The following is a 27861-nucleotide window of genomic DNA, read 5'->3' as shown; positions in this document are numbered from 1 at the left end:
GATCTATCTCTCAAAGTCGCCGTGCTTAAGTTTGTTTGTCTTTTGTCATGGTAAATGAGTAGTGGTGGGTCAAAGGTTGGCTCAGTGTTGAAAAGGCCATAATGATGATGAATTCACGTTATGTAGCCTTTTGCTATTATGAAAGCATTCATTTCAATTATTAATAAAAGCATAAGTAGATTTTTCCCAGCCATTAAAATGTATTTTCCAAGACTCCCATTTATAATGAACCTATCACCGTCATTGTTTTCCAAAGAACGACATCTTTGTTTTCTCTTTCAAGCTTTCAAATCAATCTTTTCTTTTGACCCTCAGTCATTTGGCGTAGTCGTCCTCATCTGGTCTTGTGTGATCTCCTCCCAGCATTTGAACTGCTCTAATTAAAGTTGAGAAGTCGTCAGATACGGTACCTTCCTCCAGGATGGGCTTGGAGACCACGAAGGGGAGCTCCTGCAGCGGCTCCATGTACTTGTGCCCGGCGCTGAGGACGCTGATATGCGGCAGGCACACCACCAGAGTCCCGGGCATGGAGGCCTGGTTGTGGTACCAGCTGCGGACGGTGCCGGGTATGTCGCCGCAGATGATGGTGCTCGGGGAGGGGAGGCTGTCGTTGGGCAGGAACATGCAGCAGGACTGCAGCTCTAACTGGAGAGGCGAGAGAGAAAGGAAAGGACACATGAAGTCATGTTAGTTGATCTTCCCCGTTCTGCCTTTATCACGTTCAGCGAGTGCTCAGAGGGCGCTGCTTTGTGGCGACATCAGAGGATGAGGATTGCAATGGAAAGAACCAAAGAGAGAGTGTGTGCACAACTCTGGGTGTTGCTGGAAAAGACTGAACATGCTTAATAAACCTTTCCTTGATTTGAAAAAATGGAAAGAGTCGATCCCACATTTAGTGATGCATGCAGTTTTGCATGATGCCCACTGGATGATACTAAACTCTGCTATATATTAGGATTACTATCCTGCTTTAGTAGGATTTGCCTTCAAAAAACTAACAAAGGTAGAACGTGAGATTTGGAATGCCTTTTTTAAAAACAATTTGAAATTCCATATTCAGGAAACAGAACTCCTTTTAACTTCAGGGACTTCTTTTTTTACAGTCAAGTCTTGAACTTAAATCATATTTGAAGTATTTTTAAAAGGGTTGGAGACCCATTCCAGCTGCATTGTGTCACGCATATCTCTCTGTTCACCAAAGAAAAGAAAAAAAAGAAAATAATGTACAAGCCACTAGGTCAGTAACCAGTAGCAAGTAGCCAGTGAGTGGAAGAGCAGTGTCTCTTTCCATTCTGCCGGTGCTGCACTGATTTAAAAGACCAGTTAATAGAACAGAGAGGAGTGCAGGGTCAAGGGGTCAGATAGCAGCTGTGTATAGCTGTGTTAGTCAGAGAGCGGCTCGGTTTAATGCGCTGTTACACTGCAATATGGTCTGCGTACAATACACACACACAAATGCACAGACTCACATATGTCCTACAGAAAACAATACAACCTTCTGCTAATACTACACACACTGATGTTGGAACGCCTCTGACAGGCCTGAAGAGGGACGCCAGTTCTGGGAGGGAGAGAACGACAGAAACTGAGAAAAAAATAATAGAAGACTGAGATAAAAAAAGAGATGGAGAGATGGAAAGAAAGAGGGAGGGATGTGGTTACACATTCATCTCACGCTGCTTCCTCTTTGATTACTCTTTGAAGAAAGGGTTTGAAATCGGAACACTTCTGCACACTGACACATAAGGCTTTGGCCTTTTTTTTTAATTTCTTTTTTTAAGAGTCGGCACGCAGGGAGAAAATCCATAGACACTGCCTGGTCTGCTGCAGATCTTAGCGGGGTTAAGCTGTAAAGCGGGCCGACACACGGAAAGCGCCGGGTTTAACACTGTGACTCCGGTCTGCACCTTGAGCTCACTGCCTGAGGCTAATGCTCTCCTGCTGGATATCCTGGCTCAGTCACATTATTACACATGATCTTCTTCTTCTGCTCAGGCTGACACTCAATAAATGGCAGTCAGTGATGTATTTATTGTAGGGCCTCATAAACCTATACTGTAACACCAAATATTATGTTATCTTTTTATTCTATTTAGTTATATTATTATCATTAACTATGCCAGAAACAATAACAAATATTATTACAAGTAACCAGTACCCAGTGAAATGTCTTATTAGTAATATATATAGTTTCTCTCAACAACCATCTAAAAACACCAAGTAATCAATTAACATTGACATGAAACTAAGAAAAACAAGAACATTCTTCCTTTAAAGAAGCCGTAACTAGCAAATGTTTGGTATTTTTATTTAATAGCTGATAAATAAGGCATCAAAATTGCCATTGATACATTTTAAATTGATGGTTTGATTCATTGACCAGAACCAATATCAAATGTAGTTAAAATGTATGCACGCAGATGTACACGAGTAAAGATTAACCCTATTACTGTCACAGATAAATAATCACACTAGTTCAACCATAACATGGAGAAAGTAATCTTATACTTAAACATTTGCTGTTTCAAATGGCTCATTTCAGAGCACAGCTACTTTACCACACAGACCAACTGTAAATGAGCTACTACAGGAACCTACATTATTTTAGTTCCCATTCTGTGTCTGATGGTTGACGAAATCTGTCACCACATATCAAACCTTTAAACATAATCATGGGGAAATATTAAACTGTAACATAAATGCTCCCAGATGAATGTTGACCCTGGTAACAGCCTGAAGGAGACGGGTCTGTCTGTGTTCAAGAAGACACAGATGTAAGGCTCTTTATTCCACCAGACATTTGGTTTTATACTAACCTTTTTTATCAGCAATTGTTGGACAATCTTGGCAAATTTAGATATGAAGTAGAGTTTGTTCGTAACTATTCGGATGAGTTAATATTTAAGGTCAGAACTCGGCAAAAGAAAGAGGTTTGGTTATGAGAGTAGGTTGTGCCACAAGAGGATGTACTGTATATCCTTCTTGCACTTAACAGATAAAAATGGGCACCCGCTGCATAAGCTACCACCATAGCTGAGTGTGTACAGTAAAACATGCAAATTAAATACCCCTGTATGGTCTTTATAATGCTTTGCTGTTGTTCCCCATGGCAACCCAACAACCCAAAGATGATGTCAAGTGTGTGGTAGCTGCAGACTCCCCACATCACACGGTGAAATACTAACAATGATCAGATAACACCTCACAGATGACAACAGAGGGAAAAGTTGAACAATTGAACGGCGCTCACTGGGCACGGCCACCGCTGTTTACACGAAGGCAAAAAGGCTCAAGATGCTTCAAAGGGCCTCACTGTGTCATGTGGAAAAAAAGTCCTGTCAGTGCTACAAAATCACTGATACAAAGCTAATCCCCCCCCCCCCCCCCCTTTGGTGACAGCTAATAAAAGCCACAAGAAAACACAGAAACAAACATGTTGTAATTCACATTGGCTATGTGTGATGGCGAGGGCGGGGATTAACGAAACGTTTGCTTTTGTCCTGAGTGAGGGAGCTGAGGTCACCAGAGCAGATAAGAACAACAATGAACAAGGGGACCAGAGGCTGGGGCCTGTGTTGAATATTTGATTTCAAATCGCACAGTTGCTAGAAGAAGGATGACGATACAGAGAGACAAGGGAAATAATGCTACACCGAACACGTGAGCTGTAATGTTAGTCACACATCTTGCCAGGGTCTGGACTAAATCGTGCTAAAGTCTGTGGGGCCGCAGAGTCCATGGACAAACTTCTTGTTTCTTGTAATCCATACCTACTCCAGGAGGCAATATGCTTCCTGGCTGAAGTTGTATCCCAGACAAATATGGTAAACAAGTAAAATAAAAATATAATGAGAGAGCGCCTGCCTGTGCCAAGGCTGCACAAATGTTGACATTTGTTATTTGTATCAAAGAAAATGTTAAGGAATGTTTAATCTGCCTCTGGAGCTAAATACAAGGCAGCAACCGCCGGTTCTGAAGAGTGAAGCTAATGCTGAAGTGTCTTAAATCTGCATTCTCTCTAATGTCCACCAGGGGGAGACTCCTCTGGTTGTATAGAAGTCTATGAGAAAATGACTCTACTTCTCTCTTGATTTATTACCTCAGTAAACATTGTAAACATGAGTTTATGGTCTCAATCTCTAGTTTCAAGTCTTCTTCAATACAGCATGATGTTCATTTAGTAAATGATGGTCCATTTAGAGTCACACAGACCATAAAGCAGGGGATGCTTTAGGGCGGGGCTACCTTGTGATTGACAGGTTGCTACCCAACCAGAGCCGTATACAGCGTCTCTACATTTCTCCTCCGCTGTCCAAATATGGTCAATTCTGTTTATTGGTTACAAAAAAGCAAGGATGGCGATAAGATGTCGACTGTCAAAACGCCAAACTCAAGGCTTCAAAACGGCAGTCCACCAACCAATGGGTGGCTAGCGAGTGGATGGTATATTGTTACCTTGCACAGCAGCTATTCTAACGATGGCACATAGCTGAAATAGCATCAGTTCTATCAGAACTGGAGGTTATTTCTTCAATGAAAGAAGAGCATTTGAAGGCTTTTCTCGATAGAAAATATGTTTTCTCTCTTCTCCCGACTGGCTTCAGTAGAGTTTGATTGACAGATGGTTCATCCAATCACCTGCCATGTACTTTTTGACAGTGCCTGCCTTCAGCCTCTAATGACGGCCTGTTAGACGGTTCTGTGAAACAAGCCATCCAGTGGGTGAGATTAGATATATTGTGCTGAGAGACATACAGACCAAACTGAGAACCTCCTTGGACGAGGTAAAGAGAGAGACTACACACCTCATCCTTGTTTCCTTTTACCCCCATAGTGTCATATCATATTTTTCATCATGTGGGGGCAATGAAAAGCTGGTCCTCCTTGAACACTGCATGAGAAAACAGGGATATTTCTAAATGACTTCCATCCCAATGAATTAAAGTTCAATGAAATGATGCCTTCGCCATGGAAACCCTCTGGTCTCCCAGTCACAGCAAACCACTGGGCATTTGAAGCCTTCGTGCCGAACAAGTTATGCTGGAACGTACTCAAAACACCAGTCAAACATATTGACAAAAAAATTGTAAATGCCGATCCCTGGTTCTGCGGTTGTGTCACCCTTCAAGGAGCATGAACTCAGAACCCTCTGAGAATGGCTGTACCCCACCCTGTTTCTCTGGACTACCGCCAACAGCAGGTCACCCTGGTTTAACCTCACAGGCCTCTGTGATCTTGTGTCTTGAGCTGTGACACACACACACACACACACACACACGCACACGCACACGCACACGCACACGCACACGCACACACACACACACACGCACACACACACGCACACACACACACACACACACACGCACACACACACACACACACACACACACACAGACAGACACGCAGTACCCAAACAAAGGCGACAGCGGTAACAAAGGGCAAGGAAGGGAAGCGCTGGCAGATCCAAAAGAGAAATAGTGTGAGGTCAGAATGTCCCATATGCATCACTGCTTCGACCACTGCCAAAACCACCTCCACCCCCCTAAACCCATCCATGCCTGCTGAGGTCCTGGCTGTCGGTGTCCAGGTCTCTCACCATGACCGCGCATCGATTTGTGGTGGAAAGTCTGCGTTAGAGATGCTGTGACCGGAGCAAGGAAAGGAAAGGAAACCCTCGAGGAAGGTTAAGAGGAGAGAGGTGGTGGGAGCAGAGGGGGAATCGAGTGTTTGTGAATGGTTGCATACACAGCCAAAAAAAAAAAAGAAGTTCTCTGTACTAACAGGTCAAAGTGGGAGTGTATGTTTCATGTCACAACTTCGGGGGTAAAAGTTGAGTTGAGGTTGTGCAGGGTCGTGTTTGGTATTCCACACAATTGTGTTTAACAGCTCTGTAACAGGCCAATAAACACAGCACTGGAAGCAGTTAGCCTGTGTGACAATGTCCCCCTACTGCGAGCTGATGGGCATGCCAGGTTTCTGTATGTGTGTGTGTGTGTGTGTGTGTGTGTGTGTGTGTGTGAGTGAGAAAGCATGCTCAATATCCTGAATGACAGGACAGGAAACTGACAGGTACACCAGGTCGTCTTAAAACTTCTTTCCGTCACAAGCTCGGGAGGTAGAGGGCAACGTTTGCGGCATGTCACTGTATTTACAAGCCACTCACAGGGACTCAGCAAAACTAAATTACATTTGTATCCATAATAAGATGGTGAGAATGTATTTATTTTCTGTTTGGGTAGACCTGTGGAACGGCAGCTTTTCCAAGTGCAGCAAGAGGAAAATTCTGAAATGATTTTTTAAAAATAGAAACGGGGCACAAATAATATCTGAAAGCCAGAGGCATAATTGCAGTTTGGAATATCTGTTACACAACTTTACCCTCTGAGGGGTTCGGGGTAATGTGGAATAAGACTGCGGCACAATGTGACAGAGAGACGGCCTCTGGAAACCACTCAGGTACAACAAACAAGAAACGCAGCACGGGGCCATGCGGAACCTTTGCGAGTGTGTATGTGTGACTCATGTTTTAACAATCACGAGGGTTCGACTTTCATTTGGGATTATGAGAGGGGCATCTGGAGCTCGACCACATTATGGGGGACTCGGGATTATCGGAGGGATTTGGAGTCAAATTGAAGCCTACTGTTAGAAGATCAAGAATGGCAGGTGTGCTCATATGGTATATATGTCACTGCAGAGGGTTCAGTGGGGAACAAGAGGAGTCAAAGAGTCATAATTCTTCATTCCTTTCGTCCAATGACATCATGTCCTGTCAAAGTGAAACTAAATCTTTAAACATAACAAATGGAGTTAAGTGTCAGCGGTGGGACTGGTTCAGTTACCCACTGCCTCTAATGACGGATTAATTCAGGAAAAAACACTGAGGGACACTGTGAGTGTGTGCGTGTGTGTGTGTGTGTGTATTGAGGCCAGGGTGTATCACTCGCAGCACACTCTATTAATATACTTCAAAAACAGCCGAAACGCTTTTCAATTTTGCCCAGGAAATCTCTGTTCAAAAAAAGAAAGATTGAAGCCAATCGACTCCTTATGAGGCTGCACGTGCCAGGCTTTAACTGTGAAAACATGCTCATATGACACACTTACTAAAGCACACACGCACGCATACATCATATGTGCGCTTGCATTGTTTCACATGTAAACTTTAACACACCCCTTGCAAGTGCAGTTATCAATCGTTTAAAGGAAAAAAAAATGAAAAAGCCCATTTGGATTCAGAATGGAAAAGTTAAGTAGAGTTAAAACAAGTAAAGAAAAAAAAAATGGCTTCAACCCAAAACACCTGAATTAACATCTCAGGTCCTTTTTTTCTTCAAACAAGCGCTGCTTAGGCAAGCCCCCCCATCTCTTTTTAATATCCTTACAGAGATGCAGATGCTGTGCTCACCACTTCCTCTGAAGGATGGCACCTGCAACAGCAATGAACTCACTTACCACAACACTGCTCAAGTTATACGGTTATATCCCTCTCTGTACCACTGCTGGCTGCTCAGCTGGTTTAGTTCAGACGGCAACTTCTCGGTCTGAAAAGTGTCTTAAACCTGCATTCTCTCTAATGTCCATCAGGGGGCGACTCCTCTGGTTGTATAGAAGTCTATGAGAAGATGACTCCTTCTCTCTTGATGTATTACCTCAGTAAACATTGTAAACATGAGTTTATGGTCTCAATCTCTAGTTTCAAGTCTTCTTCAATACAGCATGATGTTCATTTAGTAAACGATGGTCCATTTAGAGTCAAACAGACCATAAAGCAGGGGATGCTTTAGGGCGGGGCTATCTTTTGATTGACAGCTCGCTACCACAGAGTTGTCCGGTCTGAGAGTTGTTGTGTTTTGGTCTTAGAACTTTAACTTTTTCACAGTGTGTTTTCGCTTCATGAAAGTAACTAATAATGTTTTATTCAGCGTTGGTTGTACTTAGCTCCGCCCTCTTGTGTCATTACTGGTTGCAAAAAAAAACAAGATGGTGGCGGCCCAAATGCCGAACCCAGAGGCTTCAAAACCGTAGTCCACAAACCAATGACTACTTCCACTCCTTACATACATCGTGTACAAAGATTGTGTGTGCTGTTTGTAGTTTTGAAGATGCATTTTCCTCATCGCTGCCTTTCATCAGTACTTCCCTGGTATTTAGAGAAAACGTCTGTGTTGTCTGGCTTGCTCATTTAGAGATGAGAGAGAGCGCTGGCAGTACACAGCCATGGGGGGACCGGGACTAGCTGGAAATAATATAGTCATTTAGCTCTTCGTACGCACACTGACAAACTCAGTAAAAAGCCTCCCGGCTCCGGAGAATGAGCGAGCCAGTGGTTTTTGAGTGACAGCGTGGTTATTTAGTAGGTGACCGTTGCTTATCCTGAGACTTAGGCCTTGATCCTTTCCTCTCAGGCCTCTAAATGAACAAGGATCTTCTTACACTTTGATCTACAATCACACAGGCTCTAATTCAATCTGGATTCTGGATCAGGAAGCCAGCACATGCTGTCGGGAGTAAATAAATACTACTAGAAAAGAGACAGACGAACGAAAGAGCCAGAAACATTGAAAAACCTGAAACATATCCATTTGGAAAGTACTTTGATTAAACGTTAAGACGCCTGAAGACTTTTTTCTTCTTTGTCTATTTCTTCCTTCTCATCTCCGCCTGGCGTCACATCACAGAGTTCTAAATATGGGATTGTTTCATTCTTTGTGGCAAGTCCTGCTCAGTTTTATTCCTGATCAGTTCCCCGCTCCGTCAGATAGCGTTCAGAATCCAGCCACATGTGTGGACCCTGTTTCAAATCTTTCAGTCTTAATACCCCGCAAAAAGCGTCCCCTCACTTCCTCCTCTTCTGAGCAGTACTGGGAGTGTATGATCTGCCTTGTGTAGCATTTCTCCCTCGAGTCTTTGTGAAGACGGTTTATCTGGTTCCAGCAGAGCAGGTTCTAATAGAGAGGAAGCTGAGGGCCAAACACACTTAGTCTTTAAAGGGCTGGGGCCATGTGGAAATGGCCTATATAACCGCAGGAGGCTCTTAGGATCGGCCGGGCCTCGCCAGTAAATGACAGAACAGTGAGTTGTACGGAGGACAGCCCGTCTACGCTGAGGAGCAATTTCAGCTGTGAGTGCATGATTCTCAGATTGTCATTCTTAGAAGTACAGTTAAAGGTTTCAGACGAGCAGTGACTCTGCAGTAAAGGTAGAAAGTGCTGTCTCGTCTGAAAGAGAGATCTGGGATTGTCGCTATAACAACAAAGGACTACAGAGTGCTGCAGGGATGACGTATTTTTGTAGGCCAACCAGGAATCACACTGGTTCCCTCAACACAAATCCAATGGGATCTTTCCATTGGATTGTGAAGTATTGCAGAAAATAAGCTTTAAAAACAAGACTTTATGATAGCTACACATTTTGTTCATCAAGATAATCTTTACAAACATGATGATGATTTTTGAAGCGTGGACAAACAAAAGTGCACAGTGATAAACAAAAGTACAGCACTTAGCAGCAAACGCCTTTTTTAAGACACGTAAAAGTTTCAAAATTCCCCAGAGGGGTGTTTACTGATGTTATGTTGAAAAGTGTAAACATGCTGACTCATTTCTGGGTTTTAGGACTCATTTCTGCAGCCCTGTACTATCACTGCTTAAAACAGTGGAGAACGTGTATAAATGGTGCTCCCTCGTCACAGTGAGAGTGAGCTTGTGCTATCTGAGCCACCTCTCTCCTGTGTAAAGTTGATCAAACTACAGAAGAGTTTTAGATTTTTCCTCATCTGTCCTCACTGAGCCCGTGAACTTAACAAACCTGGGCCTACTTTTGTCCTGTATTATACGACAAAGACATAATACTTGGTGCCTGCTCTCAATGAAACATATTTTCAGCAGGACAGCTGTGTTGCTACAAACTCCTGACAGCATTGAATACGATCTCTGTCACAGTCATCTATCTTGGACCCAGGCAGTGAGGGACGTGTCTGACATTTGTTCCGTGGTGCTGTGTTCAGATCCGCTGTTGAGGCTCATTGTTTTCACTTCACCACAGGGAAGAGGAACGGCGGGGCCCCGACTCTGTGCAGACCTCAGCACAGCACAAACCCCGTGGGCCGAGACCACCTCTCCGCGGAGCGACCCCACAACACGTGAAGCACAAACGCGTAAACTTGCGCACTCGAGTACGTATGTGCTGACACATTTTCCCCCTCATTTTCTCTGCAGCGCACTCTTTTTACACACAGGAAATCACCCAGAGATAGAGGAGAGGAAATTAGAAACACCCTCCCAGCGTTCCGGGTGAAAATATTTGCAACTCCGGAGCAGAAAAAAAATCTCAGAGGAGAGATCGTCAGCGAACGGAAAACACATCCCTTTGTTTTTAAAAACATGATACCTCTCCAAATGTAATCTTCCTGTGCCTGCACCAGACGGGACACTGTGTTTCCTAAGTGGCCGGTCAGATGAACAGAAGGTCCACAGAGCAAAACCCCCCCACTACACAGACTCTCTGGATAACCCACCCACTGTTAACCTCCTGCCCCCCCTCTCCTTCTGCACATCCTCCTGCATTTTCAGCTCCATCCAAAAACACATTTGTAATGGTGTAAATAGAGTCTTCCTGTAAATGAACGTGATTAATGTGTGTATCTGAAGATGACGCTGTGCACATGTGTGTTGCGGTGCAGGGGTGTACACAAATTACGTTTTTTTAATTCCCCTGCGACCTCAGAAAGCAGCTCTCCTCCCTAATGTCTATGAGAGAGGCATCCAAGCGTGATGCCTCCTGACAACAGATAGGCCCGGGTCTCACCCACACGCCACCACGAGCAATAAGCTCGTGGCCTGGCACGGCGGCGCAGCCAGGCAGCCAGCCATCCCTGTGGCCCCGCATTCCTCCACTCTAACACTGCTTACAGAAGCTGACAAGCGCTGGAGGTCTCCCTGGCCGAGGTGGAAATCTGCAAAAATAAACGCTTTAGGTGACATGAAGGCTTTGTTTGTTTCTGCTGGGCCCTGGCTGTTTGTGTTAGCGTGGTGGGTTAATTGCAACTTTGATCGCTGCGTTTATTGATCCAACAGTGGCCTAAGCAGAGCGGCCGGCCTGGCCCTGCCTTGCTCCCCCCACACACTCCAGCATGGAGGGAGTCTAACGGGTGGCTACGCAAAACTAGGGTTAAAGATGCACTGGGAGAGGGGGGGCCATGACTGGGAATACTCTGATGTGATAGCTGAGGCCTCCGCTGAGCAGGGCCACGGACATTTAGGATGGGGGGTGGCATAGTTTAGAGACTGGGGTGAATTGGACTGGGCTAAAGGTCAGGCAATAGATTATTCACGATCCAGAGTACAGGGCTGGGCAATGTATCAATACTATATCAATATCGTGATATTTATTTAAGCCTCGAATATCATTGAGGTTCCCTTGAAGCATGGCGAGAGACTATATATCGTCTTAGATTTTGGACATTGTACTATTGTAATGTGGCATTAATGTTGTCTTTTCCTGGTTTTAAAGGCTGCATTATAATAAAGTGATGTCATTTTCCGAACTTACCAGAGTGCTGTAGCTGTTCTATTATTTGACTTCACCCGCTAAATCATTGTATTCACATTACTTGTGATTGTTTATCAAAAATGTCATTGTGTAAATATTTTGTAAAAGCACCAATAGTCAACCAACAATATTGTGACAATATCAGTATCGTGGTATTTGGTCCAGAAACAGAGGGATATGTGACTCTCTCCACATCACCTGGCCCTAGCTGAGAGCTTCAGTTAAAGTTCTCACGTATATGACAGACTAATGGCGAGCAGGTTGGCCTCTGCTTCGGCTTGGCTTGGTTTATCTACAGTAGTGGTGTGGCCAGACCATTTTGCTCTGGGCCAGCTGAAGTGAGTGGAGATGCCTGTGTATGTAATACTGGGCCAAGTTGGATCGAATGGTGCTGGAGTGCAGATAAAAGGGCTTTTATTGGCTAACTCTGGCAAATGTTCACCACTGTTGATTCCTGCGGTACGACCGAATCCAGTAAGCCAAACTGGGCCGCTGTGTAACCTCGGCCGATCTGATCTGACCTGTGTTTGGCCCGGCTTCCTCCTCCATCCTGAGACAAGCCGAGTGGACGCAATTCCCCGACAAACCAGATTCACCTCCAAAGAAGCGTTCCAGAAACACATTCAGAAGGTCAGGGTGAAAACCACAATCACTTTTCCCTGACAATTTTTTAAAACATCTCAATCTTGAAATTCTAGCTGCTGTGAGTTTTTTCTATTTTTTTTTTATCCTGATGAAAATCAGTTCCAGGTCTCCAGGCCTCTGAGGTTCAGAAGGTTACAGACACAAGAGAATCCCGGTAAGCACTTTTCCAGCGCGGCTCGGTGAGAGGGTCAAATACGTGTGTGCGTCTGTAATGGCTGTGAGGTCATCGGCGTATTGACACAGCAGCAGATGATGGGACGGGAATCTGGCCACGCACACATGCACAGTGTTCCCAGTCGCTAAATGGCACGTCTACTGTGACATTGTGCGGTCTTCATTTAGATCAGGCGACACCAGAGAGGATGAGTGTGTAATCAGGAGAGAATGTACCTTTCTCTCACTATTCCCTCAATACCGCTCCTCTTCCTCCTCTCCTTCCACTTTGCTCTCCGGCTCCCCTCTCTGTGGGACAGGAGAGACACCCTATGTTCTGCCCCCAGCATTAACTTTGTTTGCACTACAGCCAATCAGCACTTAGCTTTCTTTGAGCCAACCAGGGACTGCGAGCTATAATAAAAGCCTGCTCATTTTCCCCGTACTCTTAAACATAAAACACCAGTCATTTCCTGTTGTGCCACTGTCAGAATATATAGAATTCATCTCAGTTACATCCTGACAGTAGTCTGTTTGGCAGCATGCAGCAAGGTATGCTAGCATGCAGATGTATATGTGCTCAAAAAGGTGCAATATTGTTAGAGATGGGACCGATCCAATCCAGTATCGAGATCCGATATGACGTAACACGCGTATCGGATATTAGACTGAGGCTCCAGATATATATATATATATAATAATGGTGGAGAATGTCCCATCGGCAGCATTACGGCTGCAAAGAAGCTAATAAGCGATGCGAGCACCTTTACCGTGGAGCTAAGGTGGCTGCTCCAAGCCCAGAACAGGAGATGTGGTAAACAACATTACTATTTGTATTTTCAGAGTACCGGTCTTTTGGCTTTCAACTGCTTTCAACATCTGGCCAGCTTTGTGTTTCGTCACAGTGATAGACTTTCAGCAGTGAGATTCACTTGCTGCTCTCAATAAAGATTCTTCAAATGCTATACTAGCACTTGTGTTGTCAGTTTATAATTGTGATAAATACAGAAAATACATGGATTCCAGTCAGAGTGTGGGCATGTGTGATTTAACTCCCAGTGTTTTCTATGATTGAAAAAGTATATTCTTAAATAGTCAGGGGACCACTGAGGAAATGCACATTACATTCCATTTATTCTAATATGTTACTGAATTGTTGTGATTTAAGTGTCTTCTGGAAATCTGGACTAGTTTATGGCCCTATTCATGGCTGGAGCTGGAGGTTAATCATAATAAATGTAAAGTAATGCACTTCCTTCATCATAGGACACCTGACGTTGCAATATCTACCGAAAAATGTTCTTTTATGATTTCGATGAAAAGCAACCCTCAGGGTATGTAAAATGACACGTTTGAAAGGTTGACCATTTATTACCCCAATCCACATATAAACATTAAGTGGCACAAAAACTAAAGTTGTACTTGGAAGTTGTGCGATTTGACAGACAGGGAGGGTAAGGTGCTGAGTGCAGGGATGATAGGATGGAGGAAGGGGGGAGGCAGAGGATGAAGTAATGTGCCTGCAGAAGGCGCTCCAGCCGGGGGTCAGATCCTGTTCATGGAAACCATCTGGTCAGCTCCGTCTGAGCCACACCAAACATACAGTACACATGATCCTCCTTTTCTATCTTTCTCTCTCGCTTTTCCTCCAGCACATTTGAATTTTCTCCTCCTCACTTGCTTCCTAACCGTCTCCTTTCCAACACTCTACCTTTTCTACCCCACCGCTTCTTATCCTCCTTTTTCTCTCTCAAAAAATATATATCCTACTCATTAATGCATGGCAGCTGCAGGGAGCAGTGTTACTTCATTTTTCCATGGCAACGGGCTCTCTGTTTCAGCAGATCCCATTTCAGTTTTGGTAGCAACGTGCTCCTTTGCCAGCGCTGAACACATTCATGTGTTAAATAGAAGGAATTATTGCAAAATTCCTGAAATAGAATCACCATTCCTGATCACTGGCAATTATTATCAGGGCCCGCGGAGAACGCGGGCGTCCCCGGTGAGGACGGGGCTGAGGAGGGGGAGATGACAGGATGAGAAGGGGTAAGGGTGAGCTGCGGGAGAGAGGAAATAAGCGAGGGGGAGAAACGACAAGGTAAGAGAGGTCCAGAGATGTGCTGTGTGCAAGGAGTGCCACAATGAGTTGGAGCAAAAGCGAGGGTCAGAGCTCCAAGGCTGAGGGCAAGTGGCCATCTGAAGATGAGCCAGCCCACTCTGGCCTGGGCGACAACTGCAGCGCTGCCCTTCAGCCCTAATGTGAAGTGACTACTAGAATAACACCACCTACACATATCGTAGCCTTGCATGACCAAGAGACTTAGTGGCCTCTTTGGGGGAAAAACACACACATCTTTCATAATCTTTGCTGTACGTAATCTGAACGAGACTCTGCCATCTTGGGCCTGAGGGGCTCAGTTTGGATGGTACGTCTCTCTGACCTCACCGCGCCTGTGTAGCAATGGTGGGACAAAGACATTGGCTCTTTTGGTCTTAGCCAATTCAGGACTTTTTTTCTTTCTCTCAGTTCATCTTTCCCGAGGAGTATCTACACTGATCAATTTGGGCCAGCAGGTCTGTCTTTAGTACCTTAAGGAGATTAAAAGAAGTTCTCTGATGGCTTCTGAATGGATTACAATAAAGTTTCATCCGTTTTTGTTACAGGCCGAGAATCGCCCATCGTTCCTTGTGAGGTAACAGGAGAAGAGGGTGCTACGAACTGAGACAGACCAGGATTTGAAGTCACAGAGGAACCCCGGCTCCGAATCCTTTCTGGGGTTTTAGTTAAAGCACTCAGCTACAGATAGAGCGTGACACTCGTGGATTCGGATAATAATCTGTACATTCACCACGCGTGACGGTGCCATCACCGGGAATCAATGCTGACTAGGCCTGTCATTGACAAAGACAAGTATGGTGTGAAGAAGGCTACAAATAGAAGCAGCGCATGTTCGGCTTTTTCCAGCTGCTGTTCTGGTTTTAGACTTTGAGTGGGATATAAGACATTACATAAGCTACACTCAAGTCACACTGTAATGAAATGCACAGGGCAGTGGGACAAAATTGCTTGCACAGATCTTTTTTTATTTTAGGCTCCTTGAGGTAAGATAAAGGATGATGCAGCAGAGTGCATTAGACCTTGAAATGTGTGACTCCAAAATGAAAATACACAGTGTGTTTTATTCCATTCTATGCTCTTTGTGAACTGCTGACACTGGTGGAATAAATGAGAACAGACAATGGCTGAAAATGTGAGCCTCGTGTACTATAGCTTTCCCAATCTGCATCTGCAGTCTAGAATCTCAGCAAGACCTCAACATTCTTGCCATTGGTATTAAAGAATGTATGTCACACGCAGCATCATGGCTGTGACTATGAGAATTTAAAAACAATTTACACAATCACCAGCTATCACGTGTCCCGATTCTGTTTAAACAGCCTAAAGTGGTCTCAGCAGCCGTAGAATAATAAATACTTTTGTAACTTTTCCCTCCCCCATCTCATTCCGCCGCCTTCGCTCAACCCCCCCCCCCCCCCTGCAAAAAGGACGGAGAGCACCCCGCATGCCAAATTGGGCACATGTGCAGCAGAAGTGTGAGCCATTAGGTATTCTGTTTACACCGCACTAAAATAAATGGAGTGGTTTTAAGTTTGGGGATATCCAAGGCCCGGGGTACCAGCTGTCGGGTTGTTCGGGCTTGGTCCGCTTCCACCCCCGTGTCAGCGGGACAGACTGTTTCCTAATTACTGCTGCAGTACGCGGTGTGGTCCCGGTCACACAGCCGAGGGGGACAGAGGGAAGTGGAGACAATGACGGACTCAGCAAACTATTAACGGGTTGAGTTAACTTTTGTGGAAGTACTGTAAACAGCTCAATGGGCTGACATGGGACCCGGCTCTGAAGCCTTATTTCAGTTCATATGCGTCATGCCCCCTTTCATGTTTGACTGACGTCAGTTTGTGTGGTCCTAGCAATAAGAATTAAGATGAATTAAGAATGGTTGGTTGGACCTCTGCATCACCGGCTATTGTTTACATGCACAAAGAAACTTGCCCAAAAGCCGTATTCACATTAAAAACTGATTTAGTTTATTTCCCTGGAACAGAGTATCCCTGTTAAGAGAAAACTTCTGTGTACTCCTGTGATGACTCGCCTGCAGAAACAACACACTGCCGTAAAAGGTATGAGAACAGCATCCTGTGAAGTTATGAGCCCTGTAGTGATGTGTGAGATGATAGTCGGTTGTCGTCACCATCGCCTTGTTTGAGTCTGACTGTGCGCTGACGGAGGAAATTCTTCCATGCTGCAGTGATCAGTGGGATAGTTAAGTACTGCAGGCATCCTGATCAGGTCTGATCAGTGTAGTATGTTAACACAGTTCTGATGTTTACAGGTGAGAAACAAAAAACTGGATATTTGAGTAAGAAAAATGCTAAAATAATACTTCACAGTAACGTTTGCATCCTGTAGACCAGCAGTCATACATGAACCTACTGTAACACAAAGATGTCCATAATCCTCAATCAGTAATGTGCAGAACCACATGAGTACAGAGTGCGTGGACACACACATGTGCACACACCATGACGTTCTGGTCCTGCATCAAGAGGAGCCCTGTCAGAGGGTTGTCGGCACTTCCTGATGTATTTCAGATGGGTCTGGTTGTGATGTGGGCTCTGCTAACCGGTCCAGTCAAGACGCAGCGAGCGTCCACACAATGGGAGCACTTAACCACCCAGTCAGACACTTAGACGGACGGACGTCCAGCGAGCCAGCCAGTCAAACAGAGATTCAGCCACAAAGAGACACCAGACGCTACACATGCTAATGGGCTAACAGCTAACAAAGGTCCCTGGAAGCCATATGGTCACAAACCACAAAGAGAGCTAAGCTGGGCCGGACTAAGCTACAGCTCCGAGCCTCAGAGAAACAGGAGGACAGGGAGAGGGGTTAATGGTCCCTAAAGTAGATCTGGAGTTTGGAAAGGTGAAACTGCTCCCTGACGTGTGTGACGGCCAATAACGTCTGTATGAGGTCAAGTCAAAGAGCAATAAGTTGGCCCTTTTCCTGATGCTTGAACGCAAAAATGAAATGTGGTAACGATATTGGGAAGCCGAGGATTCAAGGATTTGTTATTGTCATTATACAAAAGGACTGCAAAGGAATGTGATTAGGTGGACTCTTGTTGACACGGGGCCTTGACCCCTCAGTCCTATAGGGACATGCCACTGGACTCCTCTGCCCCCAAAAGGACTAGATGCAGTGAAATCTTGCTTATCACTGACTGATGAGCTACATCAAAGGCCCACCATCCCAAGGAAATGGGTCTTACCTGATACACAAGTCAGAGTGCAACAATAATGGCAGGGAGTAGTTTGGTACCTGCAGAGTAAGGCGTTTGACAACATCCCAGGCTTGGGCGATGAGCTCCTTCATTCTCTCCTCTGAGGTTGTCCATGACTCCTCTGTGGTGTCGGGCATCACCTTCATTGGTATGGACAAGGGACGTGATTCTGGAGGAGAAAGTACAGAAAAGTACTTCAGTACCGTGTTTATGTAGTGTTATTGTGAATTAGTTTTGTTTGTGGGATGAAGGGTCCTGGGTATTGTGGGAGTATTATACCACAGAAGTACTGTAGAACCCAATATTATATCAGATCAATATATGGTAAATGAGACTATGCACTGTCCTGCATTAACCCTGTATTTATATTTATGTCTTTTTAATGACAAGGCAGGACTAAGTGCTAAACAAATACTGTGAAAGTATTAAAACACATAATCCATGGAGAAATACTCACAACCTGTATTCAGAAACTGTGCCTTCAAACGAGCATGTATAATAATACCATATATGTAATATTATTGTGTTTTTGTATTTTGATGCTTTAGGAAAAATGTTTTCTTTCTGAAACTTTCATGCCAATAAAGCCATGTTGAATTGAACTGAATCATATCAGCTGACAGGAAGTAAACATGGATGAAAGCTGATGTGTTGAAATATACCTGTAGAGGTATATTCTGACAGACAGTAGGTTCACAGAGACCTGAAAGTGAGCATAGGTCTCCTACCACTCCTTTCATAATTCACTGTTATTTTCATTCAGCGTACAGTATCGTGTTATACGATGTTAAACTGACACTTCATTGAGGTGAGGTAATGTTGGCACTCTGCTTTCTTGTCTCCTACAGCGGGAGAGGGAACTATGGGAACTGAGAGAATGCATGCACACAGTGTGTCCTAGACATGACATGGCCTGGTGTGCCTGCTGTGGTCCAGACGAAGGTCGATTGTCTGCACTGACACTCATGGCAACAGCCAAGCACACAAATCCCACAGCAACAACCCCCCCGACTGGGCTCTGCACCAACCCTGTTAACCGGAGGGTCGAAGTGTTCAATAGACAGTTGTTGTGAGAAGAGAAGACACAGACAAAGTGGAAACTGAGAAGAAAAGGGAGGCGCAGATGCGGAAATGGACGGGACAGAGACGTCTGTACAGAACACACATCGTACCAGGTTAGCCTGAGGTCTGTGGATGTTAAAGCCATTAGGCGTCAGAGGTGAGGGAAGGAGTCCCTCTGAAGACACATTAAGACATATTCCACCATTTAAAAGGTCTGCCTTGCTCAGCATGCTCTATCCCACAGTGGTCATGAAACAGCAGTAATGTCCCAGAACCGCAGTGCCTCCTCAGGCGCCGTACGGCCGTACGGCTCCCAAAAAAACAGCCCAACGGGTTGGCACGGCAACGGGAGCGTGTTGCCAGGGCAATGGGGCAGAGATGGACGGTTACCGAACGTGGTTTTGCGGTCGCTGTGGCGACCTGCCTAAAAACTTGTGGGTGGGAGCAAGTGCGTGACTGAGCTCACAGGTACGTGTGTGTGTGTGTGTGTGTGTGTGTGTGTGTGTGTGTGTGTGTGTGTGTGTGTGTGTGTGTGTGTGTGTGTGTGTGTGTGTGTGTGTGTGTGTGTGTGTGTCTCTGTGATCAACAAGATGAAACCAGACCGAAAGCCGAGATCATAGTGTCTGGACTCTCGGACAGTATTTTCTCTTTCTCTTGACAACCCATGTTATCCAATTAACTTTTCTCCCCCATTCTTATTGGTGCACCACATTGTTTCTGTGAGCTTTGTACACAACCAACTCCTACATTTTTATATACTTCACTAAATATGCACACACACGGCCGCACATGGCAGAAATTGACTTTGACAGGACAGATTGTGTTTCACGGACTGTCTTTCGCTGAGTAATGTGCTGCGCAAAACCGCTGTGATATCATTGGGTTGTCAATAGCGTTTTGTCATAGAGGGGCTGTGTGTGTGTCAGAGTATTCCTGTCTCACTGCATTAGAGAGCTGTTTCCTGTTCAGCTCTGCGGGGGACCCACACAGACGTGACAGAGCTCTGTGGGTGCCGGTCTCTGTCATGTGGCCCGGCTGTCTAGACCGGGGGAGACTTCAGCCCCAGGGACTGGACTTGCAGAGCGGTGCATCTGCATGTGGAGGTTCTTTGGGGTGCACTCACGTTAACATCAATGTCTGTGCACACAGTCCGTTGTGAGTGTGTGTGTGTGTGTGAATGAATATTGGTGGTTACCACAGTCTCGCTACTTACGTCAGTGTCCTGGTTGTCCCCACTCCACCCCCCCTCTTCCATACCCAGAACACATCTTTGTCCAACCAAGCAGCGCTTTACAACATTGGAGAATTCAAACACAAACATAGACTGTATCCACACACACAGACCTGACAACACACAACAGAATAAACATTCCCCAAACATCAATCCCATTCACACGCACTTGTACCAAGTCCCTCCAATCTAGCCAAATAATCTATTACGCACCGTAATGCTTCGTTTATACCCGCCGTAGAGAAGCCGGCGCAAGGAAATGACGTAATCACGGTGGGGCACGAAGGCTCCGGGCTTGGTCGTGCACCTCTGAATTTTTGTAACTTGGCTCTTGTACCTTCTGTGCATTTTGAGTTTAAATGTGCGATTGTGAATATGCAAGCTTACGTGAGTGAGTAGGTATGTGGCGTGCCATATGAGGTGTGCACTCACGTAAACCTGTGGAACTCATTTTATTAGGTAGTATTAATACATGTGTACATACGAGCACAGAGCCTGAAATTGGGCCAATAATTTCAGTTGGAGCAATCACTATTAAATTCAACTTTTAACACCCTAAACCTTGTAGTTCTAAATCAATGCCACCTTTCAAATGTTAATCTGAGTGGTGTTCTAGAGGAACCATCCCTGTTCTTGATAATATGACCTTGTGGCCACGTCTCAGAGGTGGTACTGGCTGCATTTTTCATCTAAAAACTGGTAACTGCCCTAATCCTTTAGACCTTCAGGCTAACATTCACCTGAAATAAAGTCTTTCTAACGTTAGGGGGTAGGCAAGACTGTGAATGTCCTTCCCAAGAGAGAGTCTGTTGGACCAATCAGAGTGTGCTAAAGTAAAGCATAGGCAGTAACAATGCAAGGCCAGTCTGCTCTCCGCTTTGTTTTAAATACCATTCCAGGACTCTGTTTGCTAATCCTGGGGTCATTATTTGGAATGAAACTGCCATATCTTGTTATAGTGACTTGGCGCCCGCCATTTCTGCAGGGAGGGGATAAAAAAAAAAAAAAAGAGGGAGGCAGGCAGGGACAGAGAATGAGAAAGACAGAGAGAACACAAGAGGTTGAAATTCAAATGAAAGAGAAATCTGACAGGAGCGCCCAAAGCTCTTAAACCTGCCCGGGCCTAACAAGTCCTGAGAGTCCTCTTAAAGTGGGGTTATTCCCCCTGTCTCGTGCCATCTCAGCCATGTCCTCATTTTCACCCTCTCTGAGACCATTAGGCTAATATCTTATTGGCCAAAGTCTGACCGTACACCCTCCTTTTCCCCTCTCCTCCTCTGTTTTGCTCTCAGTCTCTCCCACCACTCCCCTCTTTCTCTCCCAGTGTTCGGCTGCTGTGCAGGGTTGCCAGTCCCATCCCCCATAAAAATTCTGATGGTGACTATTCATCCTCTTTAACAGCTCCATCGCATCGCCCCGCGAGTGAAGGGCCCGGGTCATTTAAGCCCACGGCCTGGGTCGGGAGACGCGGAGCCCCGTCTCTTGGCCACACATTTGTCCTCTTACCTGTAGCGCTATCCATCAGTCTAGATTGTTTTGGTGTGAGCTGTAGAAATGTCTGCTTTCACTCCAATTTAATGGTGCTAGGTGGCACCCTGCTTGTGGTGATCATGGCACCAAAAAGATGCATCATGAGCCAAGGGTGTAGCTCGGTAGAAAGAAAATAGTTCCGATATGAAACTGCTCACAACTGGGCCTGTGCGTTATCATGAGTAACCGGGTCATGATTTCTGGAAAGACACATTAATGTTGATTTTTTCAAATATCATTTCCTGATGTAGTCTCATTATATTGGAGAGAAGGCAGACATCTCTACAGTTGATATCTCCAAAACGCAACTCACACAAAAACAATATAGATGGATCATTTGCACTACAGAGGGTAAATGTGTATTCTAGATTTTGGGGTGAACTGTTTCTTTAAAGGCGAAAAACAAAATCCCGCTGAAGCAAAACACACACGCTGAAATTCACTCTGACTTAACAGTCAGGCGGCCTAAAGCGTCCATATGTCCTTCCCAAGTGGTTGAGCAAGGCGCCCATAAAAAACAGCCCCATGGAGGGATCTCTGCGTTTCCCCACGCCGCCTGCTATCTTCCTGGTATGTTCCCTTTTACAAATGGTTTACAGTGAGTTGAAGTGTTGTATATTCTGTTACAGCTGCATGCAGAATCAACGATGGGGCTCTTTAATAATCCTGCCCGCCTATTTGTTTTGGATGCGAGTCTCTGTTTGTTTAAATATTTACGCAACTCCATTTGTTACAGGGTTATGGAAGCCGGCGCGGAAAAAAGTGGCGGCGTGGCCGACTAAGGGATGGGGCTGAGGGGAGGGGGTAGGCAGGAGGGCAGCGTCTTCAGAGTTTGATCTCGCCCCATGCTTTAGGAAGTCCCCTAATAACCCGTCAGGGTAATTGAGGAGCGATGACTTCTCAACTCAGGCATGCGGAGACAGAACGATGTCTCTGGTGGGAAGAAAAGCGAGGAAGAGGATCGCTATCCAACCTATACAATCTCTAGATCTGTAGATCCTAAAGAGAGGGGAGAGGAGAGAACTTTCACCAGCCAGACCACGACACAACATGTAAAGAATGAAAACAAAAGACACGTCTTCCTACTGCGACCCTTTTGAAACATCCCTTGTGAAATCATCTCAACCCCCCCTGGTCCTTGGTCATCTGAACCAAGCCCCCTCCAGACTGCACACTAATCCACCCCAACTTCCCTCTCTGCTCCTCTCACTTCAGCCCCAAAAACCACAGCCAACATCCACAGAGAGCTAAGACCCTTATCATTCGTGAAAAGCAGAGAAGGGATAATAAAGAGAGGACAAATCAATTCCCCACAGAAGGTCCTGGAAGCCTGGGGAAGAGGTTTGCACGGGCTCATCGGTGTGCAGAGGCCGGGGGGGGCTATCTCATTATTCCTCCTCGTTCTTGTTTTCTTTCCCCACTCCAACCATCATTACCTTGATAAATCATTGACTTTACCAGAAAAATTAAACTATATAAATAACTCCACAATGAAAATATTATCCCCTTCTGAAAAGCGCACAGCAGCCAATAAAAACCTGCCTGACTTCCATCAGGCTACTTGGGCTCGGATCGTAGTTATGTATGACTGTGTGGTTCTGCCTGAAGTCCTCTCATCAGTTCTCTCTCTCTCTTTAAACATGTGTACATGCATGCATATGTTCCTTTCTTTCTCCAGAAATATATTGATTTATGTCCTTCCACAATATAAGTCTCTCAACCATGAAACCTGGACTTTCTTTCCTGTTCCCAACCTTCTTGCTGGCGCACTATGGGTTGAGCTCACAGCAAAGCCATCAGTAGTGAAACGTCTCTGTGAGGCCCACAGAAGAGGCTGCCACCAGACATCGTCTTCTAACCTCGCGGACTGATACTGAACAATGCAAATGTTTCCATGTCTCGCTTTCTCTTTGTGGTGCTCCCAATAGACAGCACAATTACATCTAATCCCATCATCCAGACCACTAGCAGACAGGAACTAAGACAACAGTCCCCCTTCCAACCTTTGACAAGCGTGGCCAGGTCCGTAGGATAAGTTTCTCAGCAAAGAGAAGTATGTTCTCAGGGCTAATTTTAGGATTGAAAAGCAAAGCCAGTGAGATCATTACTCTGGTAGATGTTGGAGAACAATGAGAAGCTCGGGACCGGGGAAGCTCTCAATCAGAAACGCGCTGCCAACGAGAACATTCATTAGAGACGAATAAAGAAAAATACTTAGGGGTTAGTTTTTATGTGAACCAATTTGTGGTGTAATTGTGTGGGCAGACAGAGATCGACCTCGAGACTGAGGAGAGCTGACTTGTTTTCGGAGTCGCTGTCTTGTGAAGGATAATCACAGAAAAACAACGATGATGTAAGCAAGGTTCAAACAACCTGTGATGTGCGTTTAATGGTCAAAGACCTCAGCCTCTACACTGCCTGCACAATTATTAGGAAAGTTGTAGTTTATATTTAAAAGTGAGGTTTTAGCTTTCTTAAGAGAATATCTATGTGTGCACAATTATTGAGCAGCTATTAGTGTGCACAGCTTTTAAGGCAGCTTCTTTTCCTCAAAAAAGAGATTTAACTGTCTCTGATTTCTCTTTTTTGAAATGTCAGAAATGTTTATTTGTAAATTTTGAGTTGTTTGTTTATTATTCTCACTTTAACAGATGAAAATAAACAAGTGAGACGGGAAAACTTGCGTTTTTCATTTAGCTGCATAATAATTGTGAGCACACAGATATTATCCTAAGAAAGCCAAAACCTCACTTTTACTTTCTTAAATATTCAGGTTGGAGGTTTATTAACATTTTGGGTTGACCGAGAGCTCTGTAGTTGTTCAATAACAAAATGAATCCTCAAAAACACAACTTGCCTAATAATTGTGCACACAGTGTAGTCTATCCACCAGATAATTAGTCAGAACAAACCCTGATGGGCTGACCAGAAATATTAGCTTTTATAAATGCTAACCAGAGCCATACAATTGTGAAAAAGGAGAATTTTGAGGCACAAAAACACACCAGTATTTGTAATGTAAGTGTATTCAAAAAGAAACATTACTCCTCATGTGATGGAGAGCCAATCTTAATTGCAGACGTGTGTCTTTAGTCACATGAACATATCTAGAATATATGTTACCATGTGCTGCGTTCAAAGTCGCTGTCATCCACCAGAACTGGCTTCGCTCCAGTTCAGCCGACGCGGGTTCTGAGAGTCGGCGGCGTTTAGTAACATGTGCCCTGTATATTTAATGTGTGCAGCGACCAAAACCAGAGAGGCAGAGAGGCAGAGTGAAATATCTTGTTGCCAAATGGAGTCGGAGCGGATACGGGTGGTGAGATTTGAGCCGGGCAGACCCACACCACCCCCAGTATGATATCACCTTGTCCTCAGTGCTTTCTGGGGAAGTGATCTGCGGTGAGCTGGCCCTGCGTGTCTCTGTACATTTGCCTACACATTAACAGGCACCTTACGAAAGCCTGCAGGAAAGTCCCCCCCTTGATTGCTGCGAAACTGTAGCTAGGCTGAGTGTGGCAACAAAACAACATAACACTCGCTTTACATCATAAAAGTGCTAGGCATGCATTCAAGTGGCCAATTGGAAGCAGGGACATCTAGCGAGTGCAATTGTTCTTTGAACTGCTTTGAACTGCTGTAAAAGCTCTGAAAATGATTTTCTTCCAGCGGATTATGATTTGTTCTGCGATTCCCCAAGGTGATTTCTGCGGGTAAATCAATAGCTCCAGTGGAAAACTATGATAATCAATAGGCACAGAGAGGGGCCGCGCTCGCCAGTTTATAATCGGGCGGAACAAAACACCGCTCTATATCAATATTCCATACATCCAGCACATTGGCTCATTTAATCTGATAATGGCATCTCAAACAAGCGCACTCTGGACTTCTATGCAGACTTCTATTTTTGAATTGACCACTTTAATGCATGGTCAGAGGACATATTGTGGGTGTCAGAGGGGACTATAACATGGAGGTGAAACTCTAGAGGAGGAGGAATAAGTTGAAACAGGACTGTAAAATTGATACCGTTTCTGTAGGAATCTTTTGAGGAATGTACAAAGTATTGTTTTTTTCAGTGAGTTCCAATCTTCTGGTTCTGAAGTGATGCAAATGCAGAAGTGTCTTAAAAATTAACATTCTCTCTAATGTCCATCAGGGGGCGACTCCTCTGGTTGTATAGAAGTCTATGAGAAAATGACTCTACTAAACATTGTAAACATGAGTTTATGGTCTCAATCTCTAGTTTCAAGTCTTCTATAATACAGCACGATGTTCATTTACAGTCAAATAGACCGTGAAGCAGGGTATGCTTAAGGGCGGGCTTACCGTGATTGACAGGTCGCTACCAGAGCTGTACACGCTGTCTCTACATTACATTACAGTCATTTAGCAGACGCTTTTATCCAAAGCGACAATAAGTGTATTCATGAGAACTACTAGTCACCAGAAGTCAAAAGTGCATCTCCTTTTTTAAACAAGCATCTAAGAGCATAAACCAGAGCAAACGTACAGTGCAGAAACAAACATACGAATACAATAAGTGCAACAAACTAGACTCCTCCGCAGTCCAAATATGGTAACTTCCGTTCATTGGTTGCAAAAAGCCAAGCCAATATTTTGTGTTGCACACTTCAGTCAGACTCATTTGCAATGAAACACCAGCATTGTGGTTCCTGTTAGAGCCTCATGATGACGTGTTCTCCTGAAGGTCGGCTGAGCAGCAGCATCGGTGGCAATCCAGTTGGCCGGCTGCCGCTACTGAGCCCGGGCCGGTCTCATGTGTTTACTCCCCATGCACTGCTGTGAGTGGCGGTCTGCACACGTGTTGACTCCAACTGGCAAACAAACCTGCACATATCTCCTCTGTTTACCCACATAGATGACTGAAAACTGAAAAATAAAACCCCCTTAGAGTCCCCAGAGAAATGATGTGCCGGCAACTAAAACCGAGCCTTGTCATATATCTGGACGTTTATTTGTCATCACGTTAGAACAAGCCCATTGGAGCTGTCGAGGAAAATGCCAAATGGTAATTTTGTGAAAAGAAGAAAAAAGCACCCGCTCCAAAAGAGGAAAAATGAGCTGCCTAATTTCAATTCATTTCTTACAAAAATACAATTTATGAATTTGCCTGAGAAGCTTGCTCCATCACAGCTGAGAGTACGACCCATCAAGACACAACGGTCATTTCTCAGCTGCATTCACATCAGCTCTGCCCATTGGTAAATCATCATGGTTCACCGATTCAATCTCAGCTAAACAGCTGGATCGGACGTCCCGGGGTAAACACGCAGCAATTACAAATAGATTCTGAAAAATCCGTCAGATCACTCGCTGCAGCTAAATGGCTTTAGAAGAGGAAACGCACCGTGCTGACGGGAGAAAGCAGGAGACAGCTGACTGTCAACAGTATAAACACCACAGGAATGCATGATAAACTAATAACTTGGATTTAAGGGCGGACCCAGAGTGAGCTCCCATCATCTCCCTCCTGTTTAAATGCCCAGCTTCTTATTCACAGTGTGCTCCACACATGGTAAGGCAATTAATAGATCATCTTCACGGAGGCTAATTCCAATCATAATATGCTATATGTCAGCAGCTCTTCTCATGAGGTGAATGGCTTTACGAGAAAAAATCTATCCTAACAGAGTCCACATATGTTATTCACATGACCTTTGGTCTTTTAGTCCTGGCTCACCATCATTCTAATGAGTCTCACTTTAGGTCATTTACGTTTTTGGGTGGATTCAAACCCAGTCTCACATCAAAAGGTGTAAAAGCTACCTATGACCACGGCAGAGAGGTTTCACAATAACTGCTCTAAAATTGTGAGGTGCCCACGTTTCTTTGGCCTGTTCTCTTCTATTATAATATTAGCAGCTAGCGTAAAGCTGGCTACGTCCGCATCATAGACTATATATAAGAAGGAGATGTAGTTTGTGGACTAGCGTTTTGAAGCCTTGAGTTCGGCGTTTTGGCCGTCGACATCTTGGCTAATTGCAACCAGTGAACAGAACATTAACATTAACTCATGTTTACTGAGGTAAATCAAGTGAGAAGTAGAGTGATTCTCTCATAGACTTCTATAGAACCAGACTTTCTTTTTACAAACAGAGGAGTCGTCCCCTGCTGGCCATTAGAAAGAATGCAAGTTTAAGGCACTGTTCAGAACCGGAGATTGACGCCTGGTCCCAGTATAAGTATGGCTGAGGATCATGGGTAATGTAGCTTTATGACGTGAAGTCATGTGACAGTGGTGGAGCTCCTTTATAGCCTAACGTTAGCTTTTTTTCTTCTTCATGTAAGTATAATCAACATTTGTTTGCCACCTACTTT

At 44.8% G+C, this 27861-nt stretch overlaps 1 protein-coding gene across 2 annotated transcripts in view; it reads right to left on the bottom strand.

Annotated features, from left to right (window-relative positions):
* The window catches only part of vps13b (vacuolar protein sorting 13 homolog B), a 339886-nt gene that overhangs the window by 175138 nt on the left and 136887 nt on the right, over window positions 1-27861 (bottom strand). For both annotated transcript variants that reach the window (XM_079164264.1, XM_079164265.1), the window contains exons 22-23: window positions 17735-17865; window positions 411-645 (exon numbers count right to left, since the gene is read on the bottom strand). In XM_079164264.1, the coding sequence (XP_079020390.1) occupies window positions 411-645; window positions 17735-17865 (366 nt within the window). The remainder of the gene's footprint in view (window positions 1-410; window positions 646-17734; window positions 17866-27861) is intronic.

The sequence above is a fragment of the Pholis gunnellus genome (genome assembly GCF_910591455.1).
Source record: "Pholis gunnellus genome assembly, chromosome: 8".
Lineage (NCBI taxonomy): Eukaryota > Metazoa > Chordata > Actinopteri > Perciformes > Pholidae > Pholis > Pholis gunnellus.
Note: the sequence above shows the minus strand (reverse complement) of the source record. Positions and strands in the feature narration are given on the sequence as shown.